The 19,401-nt window shown below is 40.5% G+C and overlaps 1 protein-coding gene across 2 annotated transcripts; it reads right to left on the bottom strand.

Moving 5' to 3' along the window:
* Positions 1–590: 590 nt before the first annotated feature.
* khnyn (KH and NYN domain containing) lies at positions 591–18,630 on the bottom strand. Of its 2 annotated transcripts, XM_034145583.1 has the most exons (9): positions 18,358–18,630; positions 16,221–16,482; positions 12,438–12,572; positions 6,625–8,360; positions 6,416–6,546; positions 5,186–5,282; positions 3,908–4,015; positions 3,640–3,741; positions 2,504–2,840 (listed from the first exon to the last, which is right to left on the bottom strand). In XM_034145583.1, exons 2-9 carry the CDS (start codon positions 16,443–16,445, stop codon positions 2,504–2,506), a joined length of 2,871 nt encoding a protein of 956 aa, XP_034001474.1. In that variant the 5' UTR covers positions 16,446–16,482; positions 18,358–18,630. The 2 variants fall into 2 exon arrangements, with proteins under 2 accessions (XP_034001475.1, XP_034001474.1); XM_034145584.1 differs by lacking the exon at positions 18,358–18,630 and having other exon boundaries at positions 591–2,840; positions 16,221–16,445.
* Between the last annotated feature and the right edge of the window lie 771 nt (positions 18,631–19,401).

Genomic DNA, 19,401 nt, shown 5'->3' with positions numbered 1-19,401 from the left:
ATCATTAACTACGTTTCAAAGCAGAAGTCTAGGGCAAATAATTGCAAGTCTCTTCAGTGAGAATGTCACAAAATGATTTAAAAAGAAAAGCCAAATTCTGAAAAGAAAAGTCAAAATCAATGAAAAGAAATGGAAATTCGAAAAAAAAGTAACATTTTGAGAAAAAAAAGTCACATTTGAGATGCATTGTGGGACATGTAGTTTATGGGCAACGTGCTTTTGTAAAGTAGCATGTAACCGTATAATAAACATATTATATTCTTTGCAAGCTCTTGTGGGGCCACATGAAGTGAAGTCACGGGCCGGATTTGGCCCCCGGGCCTTGAGTTTGACACCCCTGATCTAAACCATCGGAGGCCAAGCAACACTTCAAACTGTGAGTCATTTAAAGGAAAGAAACGAGTTAGAACTCTCTGTTTAAGGCGTCTAGTGGCTTGATGGAAAGACAAGGAAGGAAGCCACGACAAGTAGGCTCAGTGTTATAATAACATTTTCTATATTTGACATGCTCTTAAACATCTAATTCCACGATATAAGACACTGGAATAACCAATTCAGAGACAGAGAATAATGAAAACACTCTACAAACATTTTATACTTTGAATTAAGAAAACTTTAATACAGAAATATAGGCAGACGTCAGCATTAAGTTCTTAAAATATACAAATATAAAACAAACCAATAAGACCATTTTATCTTACAGTTGATGAACTTAACGACTTGCATTCGAATGGTTTGATTAAAGATCTGATCTTCAGTCATATGAAGAATTGGATGAAAAATGAACTCATTTTGTTTCCCCTCCTGAAGCACAGACACTCGGTACGATCAGAGCTACGATCAAAACAGCATTAAACCTGTTTAAAATAAATTAAAAATATATAAAATCGAGTGTACACAATATTGTAAGGATGATTTTGTATTATTTTAGCATTGGAAAATAACATCTAACACGGTGAAAAACAACAATAACCCCCTTGAAAGAGTTCTGATTAATTATTGACTGCTATGTAGCTTTAAAAGATGACGTTTAGCAAGTAAAATAAAAAACAACAACCGATTGCTAAAGTTAGATTAAAAGATAGAAAAGATAAAAGTCCTCTTTTTAAAAAATCACTCCAACTCCATTTGCTCAAAGGGCAAACAGGAAGTGCTGGTTTTTGAACAATAACACAAAATAAAATGACTGAAAGCTTAATATTGCTGCTGGATGAAAAACCCTCATAAAGGTGTTGATAGGCGGATGTTTTAAAGAGCATTGGATGTGTTTTAAGACTTGAGTGGCTCTATGAAGCTGTAGGCCAGGGGTGCCCACACTTTTTCAGCTTGGGAGCTACTTTTAAAATGACCAAGTCAAAGTGATCTACCTACAGGGCCGCCCCTGCCCAAAGTCATGTGGTGAGGCCTGAGTGCTAGTGGTCTGCGAGCACCGGAACCTCGAACCTGTGGCGCGCTTACACTTATTGTGCCGCATTTGCGCTTCAGATGAGGAGGTGAGGCCCCCCTTATACCCTTTCTTTAGAATAAATGGATAAATTGGACGGCTAACTAGGTAATCAGCTCGCCGGTGATTTGCAGCTGGCGCGGTTGACCGCACATACGTGGTGAACTGCGTGTTAGAAAATATGCGATTTCAGACTGGCTTACCTGTACGGCAATCAAGTGGCAAATGCCATAATAATGATGGATGATAGGCTAACTTTTCTTTCAATTTAATTGTTGTCATTTATTTTTTTCAATGCCATGCGATATACTCACACTACCTTCGACGCATTGGGCACCCCTGCTGTAGGCTAAGCTAAATGCTCTCATTAGCATGCTAACATGCTGATGTTTGACAGCAGCACCATGTTCATTTGTTAGTTTAACCCGTTAGCATTTGTGAATTAAACACACAATACATCAGAAGCTGCTAGGAATGTCATTAGTTTTGCTTGTTTCAAAAGGATAAATCCCTACCCGACCACCATGGGACGTTTTTTGGGGAAACCATATGTACGTAAGGCTCAACAGCAACAGACAAATCTTTTTCTAATTGTGTAGGAAGATAGGATAGAAGTGAGGTAGATGCGGGGATTATTAATCAAAGATAAGATGCCTTTAGTCTTATTTATAAAACTGCTTAATCAGACAAAATGGTTCTGACAAAAGCTATTTCACCTGTTAAAAAACATTGTCCCTGAGTCATAAATTGTCTATTTCTTTTATCTGCCATCTCACTTGCCTCTCAAGACTTTGGTAAATGGAGTAGGGAATACATCAGATTAAGATTCTGTATTAAAAAGCAGAACATCTTAGTTAATTTCTATGCGAGTCAACAGAAAGTTTCACAAGCTGACTTTCTGTGAAATCCTTGCTAAAGCAGACATATGACTCGTGGGATTTGTTGTGGTTGCTTTGGTAAGAAACACAATCACAATCACATCACTGAAACAAGCCACACTTCAGCGTAAAAACAGTCGGAAATTAAACTACGATAACTTTTAAGACTAAAAGAGTCCTTCTAGTGCTCCAACATCAGAACAGACAGTGCGTTCATGTCCGTCTCTGAAGGGTGACTCTGCAGAACCAGCGCCACCATGTTGTCGTGACCGGGGAAAACCTGACACAGCTGCTCTTTCAAACTGGCTGTTTCCTCCGGGGTCCTTTCTGAAGCCCCAAAATGTCTCCCCTGGTGTCCCGAGTCCAATCCCTTTCCATGTCCTCTGGCTTTTCCCCGGCTCCCTCCACCTGGAGTTCGGTCGCGGAAGTTCAGGAGCTCGGTTTGGGAGCGCGGCTCTTTGGAAGAAGGGAAAGCTGTGGCGACACCGGCAAAAGAGTGGTTTCCTGGGTCTGGGGTCCTGTGAAGAAACAAGAGAACTTGTTCAGAAAACACAAAAAAGGAAGCATGATTTCCACCCCAAAGAAGTCTGTATTATTGCTTCCACTTGTATGCTTCTTCTCAATAAAAATATTTGAAACATTGATTCAGAAAACACAGAAATATATAGTTTCTGAGCTCCCCTGCAGAAAATACGCAGAAGAATACATGCTTGGTGGATTTTAAAGGGACCTTTCCCCCTTAAAAAAAAAACAACAACCTCTACCAAAAATACATATTCCTCTTACATATACTCGTGTTTAATTACCATCATCACTGATTCCACTAGTTGTATAAAAAGTCCAGATTGTTTTGGTTTGAGTGTTGGAGAGATCAGCTATAGAAATGTCTTTCTTCTCTTCTATCAATGGATCAAGATCACTCAGCTTTAGGTGCTCAAATGTCAAAGAAAAACACCAATGGCGCATTGATATAGTTGGTGAATGAAGCTTTTGAAAAACTGGGTTGTAATTTCTCGTAATAAACATTGCTTGTGACTTTTTTTAAATGTATGTTCTGCCGCTTTGAGCACCATCTAGTTCAATGATATTGGAGAAAAGGCGGACATCTACACAGCAAATGTATTGATAAAAAGCAATAAGAAGATTGTGTGTGTGTGTGTGTGTGTGTGTGTGTGTGTGTGTGTGTGTGTGTGTGTGTGTGTGTGTGTGTGTGTGTGTGTGTGTGTGTGTGTGTGTGTGTGTGTGTGTGTGTGTGTGTGTGTGTGTGTGTGTGTGTGTGTGTGTGTGTGTGTGTGTGTGTGTGTGTGTGTGTTGTACCTGTGATCTGAGCGTAGGAAGATGTCCAGGTGAGGCCCTCCTCTGCCCAGAGGGTCGTCCGGCACCATGAAGTGATCCCCCACAAACGTGTACTGAAGAAGTCTGAGAGGGGAGGAAACGTGGTATTATGGAGATTTAAAATGAGGGTAAAGAAGACATAATAATAGGCTTTATTTGTATAGCACCTTTCATGGGAGTTTGCTGTTCTAAGATGTGTTTATATTCAGAGAAAGATAATCAGAAATGTCACTTTAGTTGTTTTAATAACCTCTTTTTGATGATTTCCCTCCACACCTGGGACTCGTCTGAAAGGTCTCTCAGGTTGTCGTTAGTGACGATCACTCCGTCTGTTTTTTGCGCGAGCTGCAGTATCAATCTGTGGAGAAAGGGGGGGGGAATACATATTTTAAAAACAGCCTTGAGACAAACCTTACATCTTTAGATTTTTGGCGCCACACAGTGGGGCTTTTAAAAAGTGATGAATGGCGGCAACAATAATGCATATCCCCGATTCCCCATACTGCAACCTGATCCTAAGGAGGCTCAAATATACTTGAACCAGAGAGATGGCATATTAAAAATGCCACCCCTGCTTCCACCCCAGCTTCCACCCCAGCTTCCACCCCAGCTTCCACCCCAGCTTCCACCCCTGCTTCCACCCCTGCTTCCACCCCAGCGTCCACCCCAGCTTCCACCCCAGCTTCCACCCCAGCTTCCACCCCAGCTTCCACCCCTGCTTCCACCCCTGCTTCCACCCCTGCTTCCACCCCAGCGTCCACCCCTGCTTCCACCCTAGCTTCCACCCCAGCTTCCACCCCAGCTTCCACCCCTGCTTCCACCCCTGCTTCCACCCCAGCGTCCACCCCAGCTTCCACCCCAGCTTCCACCCCAGCGTCCACCCCAGCGTCCACCCCAGCGTCCACCCCAGCGTCCACCCCTGCTTCCACCCCTGCTTCCACCCCAGCTTCCACCCCAGCTTCCACCCCAGCTTCCACCCCAGCGTCCACCCCAGCGTCCACCCCTGCTTCCACCCCTGCTTCCACCCCTGCTTCCACCCCAGCGTCCACCCCTGCTTCCACCCTAGCTTCCACCCCAGCTTCCACCCCAGCTTCCACCCCAGCTTCCACCCCAGCTTCCACCCCAGCTTCCACCCCAGCTTCCACCCCAGCTTCCACCCCAGCTTCCACCCCAGCTTCCACCCCAGCTTCCACCCCTGCTTCCACCCCTGCTTCCACCCCAGCTTCCACCCCAGCTTCCACCCCAGCTTCCACCCCAGCTTCCACCCCAGCTTCCACCCCAGCTTCCACCTGTAGGCTCGGGGGGTTAGTTATTTTAATCATCACTCATCGTGCTATGTATATCTGTGGAGTGATGAGGCCCGAGCCTAGACGCCAAACTCAACTATATGCAGCTTCTAATAAACACGTTAAAGAAACATGTGAGTTGTCTGACTGAACTACAAATAATGACTAATTTTGAATATTTCTGTATTTTCTTAGATTATATTTGTTTAAGTTATTAGTGTTGATCTGAACATGGTGTGTACCTGTCGTCGTAGGAGCTGATTCTCTTGCCCTGCACCTCTCTGGACGGGGTGTAGGAGACCAGGCCGAGGTTCTGCAGCTCGGTCAGATAGTGCTGCTCTGAGAGGACGAACAAACAGAGCCGTGTTTAGTCTGCGCTTCATCAAATATAAAAGCAGCACACATGCACGGAAGAGCCTTCGTCATTTCAAAACACACAACCCATTGAACGATGAGAGCTACACTGCAAAAACAAGCGTTGAGAAGGTTAGAAAGAGAATCTAGAAACTCAATTGATTCATACTTTTTTTAAAGGACACTTATATTGTCACTGCATTCAACCTCTGACCACCCCCCCCCCCCTCTTTTCTGTTTGTCTGTTTATGTATTTTTCTTCGTTTTTTGTTTTATTCTCTGTCTAAGCGTCTTTGAGTATTTAGAATAGCGCTATATAAGTGTCATGTTTTATTATTATGTATTATTATTGTATTATTTATTGGGGTAATTATACATTTTTAGTGTAAAGAATCCCTAGATCTATCCTTTCAAAAGTTTTGCTTACCTGTTTTTTAGTTTCATGTGATTGGAAATTGATTATTTTGGGGTGTTAGTCAGAGAAAAACAACAAATTTGAAGACATTTATATGGAACTAAAGAATTGTCTGACATTTTACAGCCCGAATTGAATGATATTATGTAATTATAAGACTAATTCATGATGAAAATAATGTACACGTTGTTGGGGAAAAGTACTGTTTGCTACTGTTATCTCATACTGTTGGAACTGTGCATGACCTTGCAGGTGCCACCTGTCTTAGGTGCCACGACTCGATTCATTTGTTTATCTAAGGAAAAGATAGACTGTTCTCCCCTGTTTTTCCTAAGAGGGCAAATTCCTAATATCAGGTTTATAATACTACTAGAGCAATTGCAAGTGGGCCGCCAAATAATTTGCAAAACATTATGATTTGTGTGGAAACATTTTCATTATTAAGATTTTTTTTTTTTATTTGAACCGCCTTTCCTTTCTCTTTCTCGATCCTCCTTAGCAACGGTCATTACAGTCCTTGACAACGGTCTGTTCTACTGGATTGACAACGTGTCACATGTTCTGAATCGACCAATCAGAACTTTATTTAGCCTCCATATTGTTTATGGTTGAATGTGGGCTGCGAAAAAATGTTAGATTCTTAAGTGGGCCCTGAGATGAAAAAGGTTAGGAACCGCTGTACTAGAGGAACAGGAAGTGATACCTTTGATTTTAGGGTCGCTCTTCTGTCTCCACTGAGGCAGCAGGGCGCTGATGTGACGATGGCCTCGATCCCAAAAGTGCTGGACGGCCAGAGCGATCCCTCGACAGGAGAAGAAGTGACCCAACCCGTGACTGGAAACACAATATGTAATAAGTTAAACAGAACTAGAGTTCTAGGAAGTTAAACAGTTCAGATCAATTATTTCCTACCTCATCGCCACATTGCTCCCGTCGATGATGATCGTCCTCACGTTTGGGTCCCCAGGTTGGTCTTTGAGCTTCAGATCGAAGGGCATCTGAAGGCCTTCCAGGAAACGCTGCTCCCCCGTCACCACGACTGAGGAAACGGCCATGAAGCCTTGCTTTTCCCTCGCTTTCATGGGAGGCAAATCATGGATTGTGAAGATGGGGTGTTGAGGAGCTTGGAAAGCTTTTTTTAAGGGTTTGAAGTAATGGGGCTTTGAGTTGAGGACAGGTTCTTGGGTTGGATGCTTTTGTCTCGACGTTGATGGATTCTGCCATAAGTTGTTTCGACCATGTTGTATGTTGGATTGGTTAAAGGTGGGTGGAGGATCAAAAGATGGAGGATATGTGGACATGGGTGGCCCTTTGACTTCAGGAAGGCAGACTTGATATGGCGAGTTTGTGTGTTTATAGAATATGAACTCGGCTTCAGGTGATTTCGGCACTTCTCCCCATCTTTTATCATCAGATTTTCTTTTAACTGCAGGCATAACAAGCTCCATTTCCTTTGCTTTGTCCTCAGATGGTGGCACTTTTGGTCCTTCTTTCTCTATCACCACATCGTCCATCTCTCTTGGTACTTTGGCAACCAACTCTTTGCTCTCCTCTCTCTGCAGCTCCAGGAGCAGCTTGTGAGTGAATCCATCCGGCAACATGTTGTAGAGTTTGGTCACTTTCTGCTCCATGTACCCACAGCTGGCTGCCGCTTTCTTCACCACCCCCAGAACAAAGTCTTCCTCGTGCCCTTTCTCTTTCTCCTTGGGTCGATCTCTTCCCGTTGCGCCAGCTTCCTCCCCTTCAGAAACTACCCCAACCTCACCATTACTACTCATCAACACATCTCCTCCTGATATTTCCATGTCTTCTTCTTCTCTGTGCTCTGTCTCGCAAGGTCGGTTCCTCTCGCTTCGGTTCGATTCATCGCCGTCTTGAGTTTTCTTCCCTTCCTCATGGTCACTGCGTTCCTGCTCCTGTTGAACAACGTCCAGTATCTGCGACGCCTCTTTAGGTCCCGTTCGGGCAAGGACTCTCTTAACAATCTCCTCTGTGTACCCCATGGCTGTGAAGAACTTTAAAAGAAGCAAGAACTCTTTGTTTCCCACTGACAACAGCACTTCCTGTTCTTCATCCACCCCTCGTACGTCTTTCACCTCTGTACTTATTGATGCTGCTTCGCTTTGTCCTACAACCTCTTGTGGAGAAAGCAGAAGTCTTTCGTCAGCACCCTCTGCCAATCCTCGGGACCCTGAAGACAACAACTGGAATGAGGAAGCGGCAGAGTCTTTACCAGAAGCTGAAGTCATCCCTTCAACCCAACGATCAGGAGACTCTGGGAATGTGTACGCAACGGATGAAGGTTCCCGAATCCCCGAATCCTCGAGTGGTCTAGCCCCAGCGTTTCCATCTGTAAGATCTGGACTAGGGTTTGATCCAAGCCCCGATTCTATTACCAACTCCAGCAGGATTTCCTTCACTAACACCGGGAGAACCAGAAGATCCAGGATGTGTTTGTCCTCCCAATTCTCCACCAGGCTTTTGAAAGCCCGCCGTGAATCCAGAGTCTCGCCCATGCCTCTGTCTGTAGTCTCTGAGCGTCTGGACTGTGTGCCTTCGTACCGCTCCACCATGTCTGTAATGAGGGAGTAGGCTCGAACAACCGGCTCCGCAAGACCGGAGATAAGCAGGAATCCGGTAGAGCCAACCTGGTTTAGATTAAAGAGAAACAGAATGACATTTGAGTTCACCCTCCGATATACAGCAGCAGAGAAAATGACAGACAGACAGACAGGTAGGTAGGTAGGTAGGTAGGTAGGTAGGTAGGTAGGTAGGTAGGTAGGTAGGTAGGTAGGTACCAACCAAGCTCTTTACTTAATGATACATATAAAATGTTTGAATGTGAAAGTAATCAAATAGACTCGAAGAGATCCCACAGTCACCTCAACACAGAACAATTGAGTGTAATTAGTATTAGCGTTTACTCTGTACTGGTTTATTTTTTACACAGACAACTGTGGTCAGGCAAACCAAACAATGGAGATGAAAAAAAAACTGCATTTTAATGAGCAGTCGGGGGCGTAGGCATCTTTTCCATAAGGTCATTGTAACCCACACAGATTTCTTAAAGCTGTATGTGGCTAATACTTTGTTTCTGATGTTGAGTTTAACCCATCCATATTGATTACACATGTTTACACAATCTAAACTGTTGGGATTGGGGGTTTTCTCCTACAAACTCACCTAAAAGGACTCTCTTGAGCCTACTTTCACATAGGTAAATACTTTAGAGTATTGACATCTAAGTGAGCCCATCATGTCTTTGGAATAAAATAATCAGGTGAGTCAAGTTAATAAACCCTTTACTGGTTATTCCTATTAAGAGTTGAGACACATTAAAAAGGGATTCCCAGGACATTTTTGCAATAACTACTAAAAAATTGCTTATAAATTCCCAGTTGCAACATCACAGTTACATGAGGAGGCATGTGTTACTTCATAACGGGTATGACACATTGTTAGCTGATGACATTGACAAATAATGTAAAAATCTTGGAGGATTAATAATGCAAGATATCACATTATTAGTCAATATCATTATTGCAACACTAGTTAAAAATGGCACTGGCAGGGGATTTGTGCAATAAAAGAAATTAGTGAATTCCTGTTAGGAGTCATTACCCTATAAATGTTAACACGTAGAAAAGAAAGTATAACCTCTTGAGTCCAAAGTAAATACATTCCTTCTAAAAAGTCACAACACACACACTTATGACTCCAGAACTAGCGTAACAAATATCACATTTTGAGTTTCGTTTGATATAAAAATCATCTAGTGATAGTTATCTTTACATCCATGGTCACGATGCTAACAAGAAATGCTAACAGCTAATTCAGCTTACTTTTAGAAAGGCAGGATATTTAGGTTTAAAGTCGTATAATACATATTCTCACTTTTACGTTTCTCCTGCCTTATTGGGAAAATATAAAACACAGTAGCCTATTGATTACCCAGCATCAGAGGTGGGAAGTAGTGGAGTACAAATACTTTGTTACTGTACTTAAGTACATGTTTCTGGTATCAGTACTTTACTCCACTACTTATTTTTCTGACGACTTTTTACTTTGACTTCTTACATTTTGAACACAAATACCTGTACTTTCTACTTCTCACATGTTGAACCCAAATACCTGTACTTTCTACTTCTTACATTTTGAACACAAATACCTGTACTTTCTACTTCTCACATGTTGAACCCAAATACCTGTACTTTCTACTTCTCACATGTTGAACCCAAATACCTGTACTTTCTACTTCTTACATTTTGAACACAAATACCTGTACTTTCTACTTCTCACATGTTGAACCCAAATACCTGTACTTTCTACTTCTCACATGTTGAACACAAATACCTGTACTTTCTACTTCTTACATGTTGAACACAAATACCTGTACTTTCTACTTCTTACATTTTGAACACAAATACCTGTACTTTCTACTTCTTACATGTTGAACACAAATACCTGTACTTTCTACTTCTTACATGTTGAACACAAATACCTGTACTTTCTACTTCTTACATTTTGAACCCAAATACCTGTACTTTCTACTTCTTACATGTTGAACACAAATACCTGTACTTTCTACTTCTTACATGTTGAACACAAATACCTGTACTTTCTACTTCTCACATGTTGAACACAAATACCTGTACTTTCTACTTCTTACATGTTGAACCCAAATACCTGTACTTTCTACTTCTTACATTTTGAACACAAATACCTGTACTTTCTACTTCTTACATGTTGAACCCAAATACCTGTACTTTCTACTTCTTACATGTTGAACCCAAATACCTGTACTTTCTACTTCTTACATTTTGAACCCAAATACCTGTACTTTCTACTTCTTACATGTTGAACACAAATACCTGTACTTTCTACTTCTTACATTTTGAACCCAAATACCTGTACTTTCTACTTCTTACATGTTGAACCCAAATACCTGTACTTTCTACTTCTTACATGTTGAACCCAAATACCTGTACTTTCTACTTCTTACATTTTGAACACAAATACCTGTACTTTCTACTTCTTACATTTTGAACCCAAATACCTGTACTTTCTACTTCTTACATGTTGAACACAAATACCTGTACTTTCTACTTCTTACATGTTGAACTCAAATACCTGTACTTTCTACTTCTTACATGTTGAACCCAAATACCTGTACTTTCTACTTCTCACATTTCCCAAACAGGCTGGTTCCTTTAGTTTGAATGTGTGTTTGGTGGCGTGATCATTATTATTTAGAGTCATTGCGTGCCTATTGATTTGAACACGATCCGTGTATCCATCATTTCCTGAGGCCTGTACTACGAAGCTGGTTCAACCTAACCTGGATATGTTTGAGTTAGCCGGTTGGCCCAATCCAAAACATACGCGCTCTCGCTAAACTGTACTACGACGCTGGTTATCAAGTGGATCGCTCAAGCCAGCCGTGTCCTATCTAGTTAGGTGCGCGTTCACATGAAAGGGGTGGTATTTGGAGCATTCGACCAATCACAAACATGGACAAGCGTACTGACAGAGCAGCGTCATACTTCCTGAATGAAAAGTGAACTTTAATATTAGTCAAATATGAGGAAGTTAAACTTTAAACATCCATGACTTAAACACTTTACCCAGGATCAAAGCCACATAGCTGCACCTGCAAGGTGAATACAGCTGGTAACAGAAAAAGTGTTTGAATGCGTACATTAACAGGTTTATGAAATCACTGCCCCGTCCAAGACACGAGTGGATCTGACTTTAATTACATTTGACTCGAGTGTTTCGTCAATTTAATGTGTTGCTTAAAATAATACTTCTGCATACAGTATGTGACACTGTGAGTGTTGCACGGCCAGATACGGCTCAAGAAGCTGACTCAAATAAGGAGATATATGATACATTATGATGTGATATGATGTGAATGATAATGGGACACATCTACGTCTGCACTCACAGTGCCGCGGACTGTACTTAATGTTACTCTGATCCGGTTACTTATGTCGTGGCAGATATTTAAGTAAGCTTTCTTAACGCTAATGTTATAATAGTCAGATTGCTCTGAAGATGGGAGGGGATATTCTATTAATTTTCACGTTCACACAGTCAGTTGATTTTGGCCGGTCGTCTTTCCTGCAACGGCAGTTTAAACTGTATTTCCTTTCTCCTCCTGTCATATGAATTGATCGCTTTAAACTCCGCACACGGAGCTCTGATTGGTCAGCAGGCAGTGCTTTCACTGAGTTGATCTCTTAGCCTGCAACCTAACCTCCTCCCGAGGAGGTTAGCCGCTCAGCATAAGTTACCATGGAAATCTAGCCTGCTAAAAAGAGAACCAGCGTCGTAGGACCGGAAAGCCCGAGATTTCCCTGAATTTAGCCGGCTAAGAGAATATCCAGCTTCGTAGTACAGGCCTCTGGTCTTCTCTAAAGAAGAGGGACCAATGAAAACGTTGTCATGTTGCCGTTGTTCAGCATGGAAACATTCATTAGCTAACAATGACATTATTGTTCTATTAATATAAAGGGAGGTCAGGTACTCTTTAAAACAGCTGCTAGTTATGGGTACTTTTTACTGAAGTACATTTCAAAGCCCTCTTTACTTTTACTTGAGTAAAGAAGTTTAGTCAGTACTTCTACTTTTACCAGAGTATTTTTAAACACGAGTATCTGTACTTCTACTTGAGTAAAGGATGTGTGCACTTTTGCCATCTCTACCCAGCATGCAACACTCACCACTATATGTGCGGAGGTGCTTTTGGTCAGGCAGTCCATGAACAGCCCTCTGGCTCCACTGAAGATGCAGTGCAGCGCTCCGGGGTACGAGAGCTCCTGCTGCTCCTCCTGGTTCACCAGCCCTTTCACAAATAACTACAAAACAGAAATATTCACTATCATTATTGTGTTGGTAAAGTATTCCTATAAACAGTGGTGAAAGTACTGCAGTATTAGTACATCATGTAAATATTATGTGTCCATTATGGGGTGGGAAGAATTATCATAGCATTCAAATTCATTGTTATTATTCTTATTTTTATTATTGTTTTGAGATGCTTCATAGTTTCTCTTTTTTTAACTGGACTTCACACTGTACATTTTACGTGTATATCTTATTTAATATGCCACTCTTGCACACTAATGTAAAAAAAAAAAAACTTTTAAACTGTGTTAGCTGTAATGTAGCCCTTCAATAGTGTTTTATTTGTCAGACAGTTTACATATCACGGTCTTCACGGTCAACTATTATCTTTCCACTCTTTTAGTTCTGTTCTATTTAATTTTCTTCTAATTATGTGCAATACTTCTTTTAGATGCTGCTGCAATGAAGAAATGTCCCTATTTGGGCCTAATAAAGTATATCTTATCTTATTATTAACAATATATACTGTATAAAGGAACATCTACTGTACACCTACAGGACAAATGAGCAAACTCTATTGGCAGATAGTGTCTTTACGATGTAGTGTCATATCAATAATATTAAATAAAGCAGATTTAAATTAGTCCGTTATTAGATAGCATAATATAATGTAAGAAAAAACTATAAAATACAAGATTTAAAGATATAAATTATTGTTTTTAGGTTGTTTCATTATGATTATTTTATTTATATTGAGTCTTACAAAATGTATTGATTGTTCTTTATTTGTGTTTCTTTTTTTACTCACAGACTGAGTTTGGTCTCAGGAGAAAACAGGAAGCATGACCTGGTTGTTATTGTCTTGTTATTGTGCAGGTCACATGTTGCTCAGTTCAGCACTCAACGAGTAACAAAGAGACATTTGAGTTAAGTCATCCACCAACACAATCCATTTTCCTTTTGTGAGTCACTCTGAACGCTCCTTGTGTCAGCGCAGACATGAGTCTTTATTTAACATTTGAACATGAGTCATTTACCGGAAAAGTGCCAAAGTGCTCTGGAGGCTAACCCTCAAGTTTAAAGGTCACCTATCATGCAAAATCCCCTTTTTCATGTCTTTTATACATCGTCATGCGTCCCCTCTTCTTCATGTCTCTTCTACAGCAACATGTGTCCCCTCTTCTTCATGTCTCTTCTACAGCAACATGTGTCCCCTCTTCTTCATGTCTCTTCTACAGCAACATGTGTCCCCTCTTCTTCATGTCTCTTCTACATCAACATGTGTCCCCTCTTCTTCATGTCTCTTCTACAGCAACATGCGTCCCCTCTTCTTCATGTCTCTTCTTCATCAACATGTGTCCCCTCTTCTTCATGTCTCTTCTACATCAACATGTGTCCCCTCTTCTTCATGTCTCTTCTACATCAACATGTGTCCCCTCTTCTTCATGTCTCTTCTACATCAACATGTGTCCCCTCTTCTCCATGTCTCTTCTACATCAACATGTGTCCCCTCTTCTTCATGTCTCTTCTACATCAACATGTGTCCCCTCTTCTTCATGTCTCTTCTACATCAACATGTGTCCCCTCTTCTTCATGTCTCTTCTACATCAACATGTGTCCCCTCTTCTTCACGTCTCTTCTACATCAACATGTGTCCCCTCTTCTTCATGTCTCTTCTACATCAACATGTGTCCCCTCTTCTTCATGTCTCTTCTACATCAACATGTGTCCCCTCTTCTTCATGTCTCTTCTTCATCAACATGTGTCCCCTCTTCTTCATGTCTCTTCTACATCAACATGTGTCCCCTCTTCTTCATGTCTCTTCTACATCAACATGTGTCCCCTCTTCTTCATGTCTCTTCTACATCAACATGTGTCCCCTCTTCTTCATGTCTCTTCTTCATCAACATGTGTCCCCTCTTCTTCATGTCTCTTCTACATCAACATGTGTCCCCTCTTCTTCATGTCTCTTCTACATCAACATGTGTCCCCTCTTCTTCATGTCTCTTCTTCATCAACATGTGTCCCCTCTTCTTCATGTCTCTTCTTCATCAACATGTGTCCCCTCTGTGTAAAGACACTCTGAAAGTTTCCGGAACAAAGATTCTCTCTCTTTTTGATCCATTTCTATAAAAACCTGTCTGAAAATGAGCTGATCAGATTTTGGCCACTTTGTGATGTCATAACGATGTGTTGGCTTGTGTAACCATTAGCCAATCAGCAATCAAGGTAACCCCCCCCACCTTATCACCTGAATCTCCTCCTAGAGCACCATTGAGTTCTTTTTAACCAAATCTCTCTCAGAGGGGCGTGGGGAGGGGCTCCTTATTTTCATCTAAAGTAACAGACAGAGAATCAGCTCTTTTGAAACAGGGCTGAAACAGAGGGGATTATGGGTAATGCTGCAATGATCTGTTTGGTGTTTCAGCCAAACACTTTAGAGACATGTTCTGTATATATCTGAGACCTGTGATATATTGATGAAAAACAGTATAATAGGGGACCTTTAAGTGTTAAAAACGTGTTCACAATCAGAAATAAATCATAAGAAAATTGAAATGAACAGTGATAGAGATTTGGAAAAGGACTGTGCGCTTTATATCATAATTATTTAAACAAAAGGAGAGTAAAGCGCTTAATTAAGGCTACGTTATACCATTATATTATTTATTGGGGTTTCTTTTCTATAAATCTTGTAAACTTTACATGACATGTTATGTATATTATAATCTCTAATATCCGTGTGGTCAACTCGTGGCCCCGTGACATGTCTTGTGAATTCTCCGGCCGAAGCTCCAAATAAACCCTCAGTGTTTGCCATCAAAGCTCCAGCTCTCCATCGTGTCTCTCTTTGAGCCCTGAATCCAATTGCTTCAGAAGTTTCCCCCACAAAGACAATTAAAGAAATGTCTGATATTTTACAGCCCAAATTGAATGACTTAACCCTCCTATTGTCTTCGTTTCCCCCCCCCCTTACTTTGGTGTTCACGGTCAAATTTGACCGGTCCTGTTTTAACTGCTATTACATGAACACAAAAACCATTAATCATCACCAAATTTCATTTAACACCCTTTCAAACTGTACATATTGTATCAGACTACTGGTATACATGAACAACTGCAGTACATATACAAAGAATAGACACTGAACATGTATTGCGTGTGCCAGGTGTGATCCATGTGGGGGGAGGGGCACATAAGATTGGGAAATGTGTCAAATTGGTCTGTGTGTGTGTGTGGGGGGATGGGCACATAATGGGGGGGAACACATCTAGAGTGTGTGTGTGTGTGTTTGTGAGTGCCAGGTGTGATTCACATGGGGGGATGGGCACATAAGGGGGGACACACACATCTAGAGAGTGTGTGTGTGTGTGTGTGTGTGTGTGTGTGTGTGTGTGTGTGTGTGTGTGTGTGTGTGTTTTATCTGACCCAGATGGTTACTAATTCCTTTTCTTTATGGCGGGGAACACCATGGGTGTTACAAAGTTGACTAAATCATCCAATATTAAATGAAAGTGGTGATCAGCAATGTTATGTGTTCAAATGTCTACTGTGAAGGATATCATAAAGCCTTAATGCAATCGAATGTAAAACAAAAAAGTTATGATTGATGAAAGTAGTAAATCGGTCAGATTTGACCCGAAAACAACAGAACGTACTTTTGCCGATTTCACGTCGTTGCTCCTCCCTCGTAGTTTCAGCCATATCTGCCCGTTGTTGTCCATTGATAAATCGTCATCTCCGATCCCAAACGTCACCCTGAAGATCCGCTCCACGGTGCCGTGCAGCGAGGCCAGAGATCCACGAAGCATCCCGGCACACGCAAACTCATCCTCCACCTCTGCTTCTCCACCTTCACCTCCATCACTTCTCTCACAGTCCATGCCTTGGTCTCAAATAAGCTTCAAAGTGTCCAACATACTGCAAAACATGAATCAAACACAGCTAATGTGAACACAAGGGGGAAAAACTAAGGCTGTATGACTGCTATATTTCTTAATGTTTACGAGGAAAAAAGCACAACAGCATACATTTTATGAAAGTGTGCTATAAGTTGACCTACTTTCTTACTTTTTGTACGCATATTTGCTTTTTTTTGTTACCTGTTCCTCATGATTTACTAAAATATGTAGTCTTGTGTTGCATTATGTTGTGTTAAAACTTAAGAATTGCCCTAGTTTTAGTCATATTTATCCGTCCTTGTTTATTTTTGGCTATTACATCTTTTAACGTAAAATACTGATGTCAACAATCATAATTAACAACCATAGTATACTGTTAAAGCTTCTTATTATTATCCAGGACCACTCTTGTGTTTCAGCATTAGATAATACAGACGTTATTTTTCAGTTTGGTTTCACCTACTCATGAAGTGGTATGCAAATGTGTTTACTGTATAAAACAAGTGCAAACATTGTATTATGTACTGTGTATATATAAAGATCTGGCCCCATATTGAACCTCTAATATTTACCAAGCCAAGTTGCTAAGCTGCTGGTTGTCCAAACAAACAATAGCACTTCATTTAAATCTTACTTTGGAAAATAACGAGTAACTTTACTTGTCACAATAAGGCAGTGGAGTAAAAAAATACACTGATGTACTATATTTAAGAAGCATAAAACAAGTACTTTTCCCTCACTTTGCCCTGATGTGAATACCTTTAAGACATGTCAACAAACTTGCAGTGTCTCTCCACTCATAGCTTAGTATGAGTGATGTAAAGAAGCGGCTGTGGCGCAGTGGGTAGTGTGTTCAAACCCCACTGCAGTCAGCATGTCGTTGTGTCCTTGAGACACTTCACCCCAAATTGCTCCTGTGGGGATTGCCCACAGTATTGAGTATGTAAGTCGCTTTGGATAAAAGCGTCTAACAAGTAACATGTAATGTAATGTAATGTAAATGTATTTACTCAAGTACTGTACTGAAGTACAATTTTGAGGGACTTTACTCTAATATGTTTGCCAATTTGTACTTCTACTCTACTCAAGAGGCATGTATTTAATACCTTTAGTTACTTTACAGATGTGGATGAATGATGTGAAATATAATCAAGTCTTAAATTAGACTTTGGTTCCACCTGGAGTAAATTCACAAGCTACCCTGCAGTATACAAAGTCATTAAAACTAGCTGCTCCTTTACCAGCTTTGAGAACACTATTATTCTGAAATGGACCAATCTGCACAATCACTACTTTTACTTTTGGTACTTTAACTATATTTTGATGATAATACTTTTGGACTTTTACTTGAGTGACATTTTGAATGCAGGACTTTTACTGTAACAGAGTATTACTACACTCTGGTAAGGCAAGGCAAGTTTATTTATATAGCACATTTCAACACAAGGCAATTCAAAGTGTTTTACAAAAATGAAAGACATTAAGAGCATTAAGAAACATAGCCTATTATGAAATGACATTTAAAAACACTCATTTAAAAGCAATGGTATAAAATGGTACTTCTACTTTTACTCAAGCACAAGATCTGAGTACTCTTTCCACCTCTGCCTTTAAACCATGTAAACAAGAGTGTGTGTTTTTATTAATATATCTTGTATGCCTGCTGCTATTTTTCAACCACACTCGATTCACAGAAAACACTGAGAGAAATGGTGTAACGAGCGTAAAGAAACCAAACATGGCCCGGTAAAATGGAGTGTTTTGACGCACGTATCCTCATAAAAACACGTGTTTCAGCAGAGACAGAGTAAGGAAGCCGATCGAAGACATGTTATGGTTTTAAAAGAGCATTTAAATGTAATAAATATGACATTTTTCCGTGTTGTTTTCTTACGTGAGCTCGATCCTTCCTCCCGAGTTTCGTTTCCAGCTGTTGTGTGGACTGGAGGCGGATCATAAAAACAACAACATACGTATCGGAGCGAAGTTCACTGCGCGTAAAATAAAGCCAGATGATCGCAGAGAAAGAGGGGATTGTGGAAATAAAATGACGGAAGAAAGACCGGATGAGGAAGCCTCAGAAAAACCCCGAAGACAAACCGAAACCAAACGAAACAACAGCTCATCTGATCCATAGCGGTTCTTCTGGACAGAGCCGGAATAATGTCGCTGCAACACCAACATGATATTTCACAACAATCATACACATTCAAAATGCACCTGTGGACCATTTTACCGTGTTAAAATGTCTATAAATCCCCAAAAATCACACATATTTCCTTACTGGTAGCTTCATCTGCATTTATTTTACATATATGAGTTTTATTATAGCTCATAAAACGTTTAAAAGTGTCATTTTATTATAGAAAATGTTATGTTGCACTGGGTTAAAGTGGGGATTTCCACTGACGTCAGAAGCGGGGGTTTTCTGGCTTTATTTTTTGTTAACCCTTGGTTGACTCAATAACAGAGGAGCTTTGTTAAAAGGAGACTTTATTTCATTTGTAACACGTTTTTGTCTGGATATGTCCTTATTCAGTCGATTAAAAACACATTTTATCTTGTAATTTTCATTTGTTTACTTCCTTAGTCGTCTGTGTAAAAGTCAGGAAGTGGTTTGTCCCCTCCTACATCCGGGCATTACCATAGGTAGGCATCACTGTCAGGGTAACATTTAGCATTTAAATGGACTTAATTTTTAATATTGACTTTTTTTTTCAACATTGTCAATATCAGCTTTTTTTTACCATGTGTTTATTTTATTTTATCCTATTTTATTTTATTTTTAAATATTTAATATTTTACTTTCATCATTTGTTCCCCCTGCAAAATTGTGTTCATTTAAATTTTGTTGGGAATTTGCACTCAAGGATCAATAAAGTTCTGTCCTAATCTATACATAATTTATTTCCCTATTATGTATTATGAATCTGAATCT

Source organism: Trematomus bernacchii, unplaced genomic scaffold (assembly GCF_902827165.1).
Source record: "Trematomus bernacchii unplaced genomic scaffold, fTreBer1.1, whole genome shotgun sequence".
In the NCBI taxonomy this organism is placed as follows: Eukaryota; Metazoa; Chordata; class Actinopteri; order Perciformes; family Nototheniidae; genus Trematomus; species Trematomus bernacchii.
The sequence above is the reverse complement of the archived record's forward strand: the minus strand, read 5'-3'. Positions and strand labels throughout refer to the sequence as shown.

Bases quoted from the DNA above. Each gene is read 5' to 3' on its own strand.
- khnyn (XM_034145583.1), bottom strand. From the start codon at position 16,445: ATGGACTGTGAGAGAAGTGATGGAGGTGAAGGTGGAGAAGCAGAGGTG. The intron at 8,361-12,437 runs GTGAGTGTTGCA...AATCTAAACCAG, and splicing joins GCACCTCCGCACATATAGTG to GTTGGCTCTACCGGATTCCT. The intron at 4,016-5,185 runs GTACACACCATG...CTTTCTCCACAG, and splicing joins ATCAGCTCCTACGACGACAG to ATTGATACTGCAGCTCGCGC.